The 7,766-nt window shown below is 39.5% G+C and overlaps 1 protein-coding gene across 1 annotated transcript; it reads right to left on the bottom strand.

The window, feature by feature from the left end:
* Positions 1 to 866: 866 nt before the first annotated feature.
* Positions 867 to 5,645, bottom strand: LOC125635747 (toll-like receptor 2 type-2). Its single transcript, XM_048847806.2, has 2 exons — positions 5,232 to 5,645; positions 867 to 4,380 (listed from the first exon to the last, which is right to left on the bottom strand). Exon 2 carries the CDS (start codon positions 4,378 to 4,380, stop codon positions 1,987 to 1,989), a length of 2,394 nt encoding a protein of 797 aa, XP_048703763.2. The 5' UTR covers positions 5,232 to 5,645; the 3' UTR covers positions 867 to 1,986.
* Positions 5,646 to 7,766: the final 2,121 nt, after the last annotated feature.

The following is a 7,766-nucleotide window of genomic DNA, read 5'->3' as shown; positions in this document are numbered from 1 at the left end:
TTTAGTAAGTAATCTAGCTAGGTATGTGTTAGATTATGATTTCTTTAAATGGCTGAGAAAAGCATTGTGCTGAATAGAATAACTATTTCTGTCTGTGTATCTTTTTTGTAACTTAAGCTTTTGCCTAGAGGGGTTCTCTATGTTTTTGAATCTAATTACCCTGTAAGATATCTACCATCCTGATTTTACAGGGGGGATTTCTTTATTTCTATTTACTTCTATTTTTTATTAAAAGTCTTCTTGTAAAAAACTGACTGCTTTTTCATTGTTCTTAGATCCAAGGGTTTGGGTCTGTGGTCACCTATGCAAATTGGTGAGGCTTTTTATCCAACATTTCCTAGGAAAGGGGGGGTGCAAGTGTTGGGAGGATTGTTCATTGTTCTTAAGATCCAAGGGTCTGGGTCTGTAGTCACCTAGGCAAATTGGTGAGGCTTTTTACCAAACCTTGTCCAGGAAGTGGGGTGCAAGGTTTTGGGAAGTATTTTGGGGGGACAGACGCGTCCAAACAGCTCTTCCCCAGTAACCAGTAATTGTTTGGTGGTGGTAGCGGCCATTCCAAGGATAACGGGTGTAATATTTTGTACCTTGGGGAAGTTTTGACCTAAGCTGGTAAAGATAAGCTTAGGAGGTTTTTCATGCAGGTCCCCACATCTGTACCCTAGAGTTCAGAGTGGGGGAGGAACCTTGACATTCCCATTTTACAAATGGGGAACTAAGGCACAGAAAGATTATGGCCAATCGTTGCAATAATGTTTACTAATTTGAGGCGCCTCAGTTATGCAAAATGACAAACTACAGTGGGTGCAAAAAGAAAAGGAGTACTTGTGGCACCTTAGAGACTAACCAATTTATTTGAGCATGAGCTTTCGTGAGCTACAGCTCACTTCATCAGCAACTCACTTTTTTACAACAATGTGGTGTCTGCCCATGAGGTTTGCACTGGTGCCACTACATAGGTCTGATTACATCCGTGCAACAAATCCCATTGTAAAAAAACATGAATCTACTATACCTATATCTTAGTGGGATAGGTAGAAAGAAAGAAGGATAATACTGGGACAGCGATAGTGAAACAGATTAGCTGGGGCACATGGGAAGAGGGAGAGGAAACCTAACAAAGACGCATACTTAACATCACACACAAGCATTTTGTCTGTTGTTTAACTATTTTAGGGCAAGCTACTTGGGACAGGGATTGTGACTTCAGTGTTTTTATAGTGCCTACAACAACATAAATAACAAACACATAGAAATTATAAAGTACATAGACCATTAAAATGTACACATAGCAATCCCGTGACTTTTGAGATTGGACACATCTCAAAGTTTTCACACCAAGTATCTGACATATTTGTCAAGTTGCTTCATTCTTAAATTGCTGGGCCACAAACAATCCTGGTGTAAATCCACTGATTCCCCTGGAGTTGCATATTTAGTCTATTCTCTTTGAAAGGTATTACCTGTGGGAAGATCTGGCTTCAGAGATCTTATTTTTATCTAACTGGGCAATTTCTACTTTTCCACTGCATTTTTGTTGAATGACTCTAAATAGTGTGATGGTATCTAAAACAAACAAGACTATGTAATCAATGGATCCTGTGGTATGTTTCAGCATGTTGGCTCTCTTTTTTACGAGAGAGAAAGAGAGAGAGCGCTCTAACTGCATTTGTTTTGGAATGGTTAAAAAGAGACTACAAAAGCATACCAGATTCAGTAGAATCTCTTCCCAAAAGCATTTTTACAGACAGGGTGCTTGGGTACTTATTAACAAAAAGGTCAGAAGACCAAAAAATATCTAAAACAGTTGGATGTTCTCAGTTGGTATCATTCATTTAACAAAGCTATAATTAGTTCAGTGTGCAGTCCAGTCAAGCCTCCACAACGCTGACATAAAACTCAGCATAACAAAATATTTCTTAACAGGAAAAAGGCTTAGCAAATGTTCTGCTTGGAAACGTATAGTGTGGCTGAGTTAGTGGTTCAGCCTTAAAAGTCATCATAAGATTTTAATGCTGTTTTCAAGTTATTCCAAAATATTTGCTGCTGATTTTCGTCGAGAGGCCATTCAAGGTAGGTCTTTGTGTTCATTATTTTCCTCAGTTTACAGAATCTTTTGGGAATTGTTTGCTCCTGAATGGGCTCCAAAAGGATCAAAATTGCTGAATCATTATTCTCATCGAAGAGACGGAAGTGCGAGAACTCCAGCTCATACTTGCACCACTCGCTCTGCACAAAGTGCTCTGACAGTACAAACAGAGTTTTATGACTTTTTTCAATGGAGTCAATGATGTTGTCAATGATCCACTTCCCAGGCACAAAGTCCCGTTTATGAAGGCACAGTTTAAATGGGGGGATAGCGTTCTCAAGTTCCTGTACCATTAAGTTTTCAACCCATTCTGAGTCTCTTTCACTGTAGGAAACAAAAGCATCATAGCAGAAGTCCTGATTGTATGCTCTCTTGGGTTTCCTTTTTGCTTGAAGCCAAGCCCAGGTCATTTTCATGTACCAGATCACATGAAGTTTGTAGCCCAGGATCACAATAAGCAGGATTACCAAGACCACAAGAATGCAAATTAAGGACACAGCCAAAGTTTTGTGACATTCAAACAGCGAAAGCCGAGCAGCTTTTATCTGCTGTCCTCTCACAGAAGATGGAGAGTCACAGATGTAGTTTTCTGGCCAGTTAGCCAAGACATTAGCTATTCCCTCCTGGTATTGAATGAAGGAGAGAAATTCACAAGAACAGATGAAATTATTGTCACCTGCATCCAGTGTCTCCATTTTCCTAAATGATCCAAATTCTTCCTTAGAAAAACTGGTTAATTTGTTTCTGCTGATTCTCAGGGCTACTATGTTAGGAATAAATGGAGCATCTGGTAAGGTCTTTAATTTGTTTTTTGCAATGTAGAGTTCTTTAAGATGTGGTAGCTTTAATCTAAAATCATTGAGGTTATTACTACTAACATCCAAAACTTCAAGAGTTTGAGGAATGCAGGTTGTTACTTTGGGTATTTGAGTGCCTGAGATATTTAAATATTTCAGGTTTTCTGGCCATTGACACGATTCTGGAATCTCACCAAAATTGTTTCGGCTAATATCTAGGTGAGTAAGGTGATTTAGATGAGATAGGCTTCGCCCTGTCATTTCTAAATCACCCAATGAATTTTGACTTAAATTGAAAGTTTGCAGCAAGGGCCATGCACCCTCACAGGATGAATGTCCTAAATTTGGATCTGCAAGCAAATTTTCACTGAGATCAAGATAAAGGAGTGAGACAAAATGTCTTGAAATGCTGCAAGGCACCAAGAACACATTGGTATTTACAATTGTGGCTTTGGTAATGTTACCTAGAAGATTTTCCACACCACGAAGATCTGAAAACAAATAAAATTGTTCGATAGCTAATCTCTGTACTGTGATTACCGTAAAGGCGCTTTCTCTGTTTACTTTAATTTGCTCATGCCATTGGCCAGTCCCCTGTAGTACAGAATTGTCCACTTCCAGCTCCAAAAATTGTTTAGCACGCCTCAAGATGTTTACAACTCTGATAACACTTGCATCTGTAAACAAAACATTTTTAAACACAAGTTTCTCCATGACAGAATGACTCATTGGCTCCAGTAATGAAGATTCAGAAGCAGTATTGAAGGCTATATGTCTCAGTTCTACACATATTGCAGAATTTGTAAGATCCTCTAACATCCCTGATAACACCTGAACATCATTTATGTTCATGATGGTATGATTTATGCTGTTAACTGTTGTCAAACTCCCTGACTCGTATTGCTTGAGCCTTTGACCATCAATCTCAAGTTGCTCTAGAACTGTAATTCCATCAAAGTCTTGCTTCCGTATAGCAGAAAAGGAATGGTTATTCCCCAGGCGCAGATATCTCAAATTTTTGAGATTAGAAAACAAGGGATTCTCCCCCAATGTTGTATATAAATTACCCCGTATGTTCAGGTGCTGTAAGGAAAAAAGAGGTCTAAACCAAATGGGTGACAAGTGAGTCAACTTATTATCTGATAAATCCAAATGCTCCAATTTTCCAAGGAAAATAAATGATTCCTTATCTATTGTCCTAATTTGATTGGATTGCAGCAGCAGCACTCTCAGATTCACACCCAGCTTCAGATCAGTTTCTCTGACATGTTCTATGTTGTTGTAGGAGAGATTTAGCCCCGTGACATCAGTTGTTAGCCCTGAAGGAATGGTGCTTAAATTCATTGAAGAACAGTCACAGATATGAGTGCCGTCACATGAAGGACACGCCTGCGTCATGGCTTTTTCTTCAGAGCGATTTGCAGTTATGACCATGTAGAAGATCCATACTCGCCAGATCTGCTTAGTCATTGTGTTTGGTTTTCTTTGGTTCAACATCTTGAGAGAGAGAGAGAGAGAAATGAATATAAGGGAATTGAAATCCAGTGTAAGTTTAGTTCTGAAGGAATTCACATTCTGAATTTTTTCTTGTAGTGATTTCTGTTGGATTTTTTCTCCCATTCCTGCTGCTTTATTTTGGAAGTATGAGAAGTCTTTGAAGTGAATTTATACTATAAATTAAATATTCATAAAATTCACAGGTGACAGACCTGGTCCAATTTTTTAACAGACATAACTCTGGATGTTTGAAAATTCTGGTTTAAGTCAGGGAGGGATTTTAATAGCCTTTAACTTTGTTAGAAGTTTTAACATGATCAAATGATGCTAATGGTATATTCCTAAAATTCTGAGACCTCCCCCACTTCATTAACTATAAGGTGCAATTACAAAAAGAAAAAGTGCTTATATGTATATCATAACACTATATATATCCTTGTCTCCCCAATGTCCTCCTCTATTTTTGTACAAATGGGACAATGGGACCATGATGTTGCTCAGAATGTCTAGTATAACAGTATAAGCAAAAAAGGAAAGGATGAGACACATCTGTAAATTCTGCAAAAGGCAATTTAGTTTATTTTTTGAAGTTAGAGTCTGATATCCAAACAAGTCCTTTCTGCATTCTACATGTACACAATATAGGTACAAGTAATACATTGCAATGCTATACATTACATTCCCCCTGCCAGAACAGCAGTTTAATTCACACAGGATCTGATCCTGCTGCCACTGAAGTCATTTGCCCTTGACTTCAATGGGAGTAAGAACAGGCCCACAGTTATTAAAGTTCACAAAAATATCTTATAGGAATCCTAGGTAGCCAGACATGAAGTACTTATCTTTCTTACTGAGGCTTACAGCTCTGGTGCCAGTGTTTTGTGTTGGTCTCATGCATTAGGATCCATGGTGTCTTCTCATCTGCAACATGTCAACAGAAGCTGGAAATCTTTTGGCTGATAAACAATGGAAGGACGCAGGTCTGATGCTATGCCAGCTCTCAGGCTGGCAAACACTTTGATCTGTCCTGCTTAGTCAAAGCTTCACACTAACAATTTCCAAATGTTCCTTAACTCTTGCACTCACTCTACAAATTCCCTGATTTTGGAATGAGTAGGATTGTTCAATATTCCCACTGTACAGCTAGCTACTCTGCACTATACCATCCTTCGTAGTCAAACCTCTGCCATATTTATTTTTGTGCTAGAAAACGGATACACAAGTTACTGTTTATTCTTGAAGTATCTTCTCTGTATGCTGCAATTCAGCAGTAGGTCTCTTTTCTTTTGCTCGGTCAGCTCTCATTGGTGCAACCACTGACGCAATGCTTTTGTGCAAATTTTTCTTTCACAATCAGTGACTGCAGCACTAACAGGAATAGTAGTTTCAGTACTTTTCTATTCCCAGTCCTTCCATTTAAATCTATGCCCTATTATTTTTGGATTATTTTTGGATGAAGGGAAAGCAGTGGATGTATTGTTTCTTGACTTTAGCAAAGCTTTTGACACGGTCTCCCACAGTGTTCTTGTCAGCAAGTTAAAGAAGTATGGGCTGAATGAATGCACTATAAGGTGGGTAGAAAGCTGGCTAGATTGTCGGGCTCAACGGGTAGTGATCAATGGCTCCATGTCTAGTTGGCAGCCGGTATCAAGTGGAGTGCCCCAAGGGTCGGTCCTGGGGCCGGTTTTGTTCAATATCTTCATAAATGATCTGGAAGATGGTGTGGATTGCACTCTCAGCAAATTTGCGGATGATACTAAACTGGGAGGAGTGGTAGATACGCTGGAGGGGAGGGATAGGATACAGAAAGACCTAGACAAATTGGAGGATTGGGCCAAAAGAAATCTGATGAGGTTCAATAAGGATAAGTGCAGGGTCCTGCACTTAGGACGGAAGAACCCAATGCACAGCTACAGACGAGGGACCGAATGGCTAGGCAGCAGTTCTGCGGAAAAGGACCTAGGGGTGACAGTGGACGAGAAGCTGGATATGAGTCAGCAGTGTGCCCTTGTTGCCAAGAAGGCCAATGGCATTTTGGGATGTATAAGTAGGGGCATAGTGAGCAGATCGAGGGACGTGATCGTTCCCCTCTATTCGACATTGGTGAGGCCTCATCTGGAGTACTGTGTCCAGTTTTGGGCCCCACACTACAAGAAGGATGTGGATAAATTGGAGAGAGTCCAGCGAAGGGCAACAAAAATGATTAGGGGTCTGGAACACATGACTTATGAGGAGAGGCTGAGGGAGCTGGGATTGTTTAGCCTGCAGAAGAGAAGAATGAGGGGGGATTTGATAGCTGCTTTCAACTACCTGAAAGGGGGTTCCAAAGAGGATGGCTCTGACTGTTCTCAATGGTAGCAGATGACAGAACGAGGAGTAATGGTCTCAAGTTGCAGAGGGGGAGGTTTAGATTGGATATTAGGAAAAACTTTTTCACTAAGAGGGTGGTGAAACACTGGAATGCGTTACCTAGGGAGGTGGTAGAATCTCCTTCCTTAGAGGTTTTTAAGGTCAGGCTTGACAAAGCCCTGGCTGGGATGATTTAACTGGGAATTGGTCCTGCTTCAAGCAGGGGGTTGGACTAGATGACCTTCTGGGGTCCCTTCCAACCCTGATATTCTATGATTCTATGATTAGGAGTTGGGTAATTTTTGTCTTAGTTTACTCTTTTGAGAATGGAGCATCTCAGCTCATATAAAGTATTTTTTATATAGGTCCCCCTGAGTTGAAAGTCTTCTGATCTATAAACCACTGTTTATATATAGACTATTTTTCTGGGTCAAGTTGTTTAGTCTGGAAAAAAAAAAGAGAAATGTTATTTAGAGTTTTTTCATTTCCCAAGACACTGTATTCAAAGACATTGTCTGAAGTGGACTTTTATTACCTACGAAGATTAAGTTAATAGGCAACAGTTCTGAAAACTGGATCAAGATCCTGTATCCAAGACAGAGAATTTTAATGAAAAGGAATTTCCAGTTCTCACTGAAAAGGTGCATCTAAGTAAAAGTCAACATGGAATTTGTACTAGGAAAAAGGAAATTGTAAATTTTGCATTCATGCCACTTCTAAAGGAGAGGATGGACTAAAAGTGTTTGTTCCTCACCACATTTCGTGATCAAAAAGATGTTACACAGCTGCATAAATGAAAAAGGTAGAAGTGTTTTTTTTTTTTACCAGACCTGAAAGAGGAATCTTTTGGATCCTAAGCACCAAACTTTTAAAATATGCTTTGCATTTTTCTGTACGCATCTTTGCATGTACACTTTTCCAGGTCAACCACCTATGAGTATATGTGATAAAATTTACATACATGGAAAAAAATGAGGTTCATACACTAAAATTCTTATCATCTCCATGTGCATGTGGCAGAATGTGTGTGCAAATTT

This window comes from Caretta caretta, chromosome 4 (genome assembly GCF_965140235.1).
Source record: "Caretta caretta isolate rCarCar2 chromosome 4, rCarCar1.hap1, whole genome shotgun sequence".
Taxonomy (NCBI): Eukaryota; Metazoa; Chordata; order Testudines; family Cheloniidae; genus Caretta; species Caretta caretta.
The sequence above is the reverse complement of the archived record's forward strand: the minus strand, read 5'-3'. Positions and strand labels throughout refer to the sequence as shown.

Coding starts and splice junctions, on each gene's coding strand:
- LOC125635747 (XM_048847806.2), bottom strand. CDS start 4,380: ATGTTGAACCAAAGAAAACCAAACACAATGACTAAGCAGATCTGGCGA.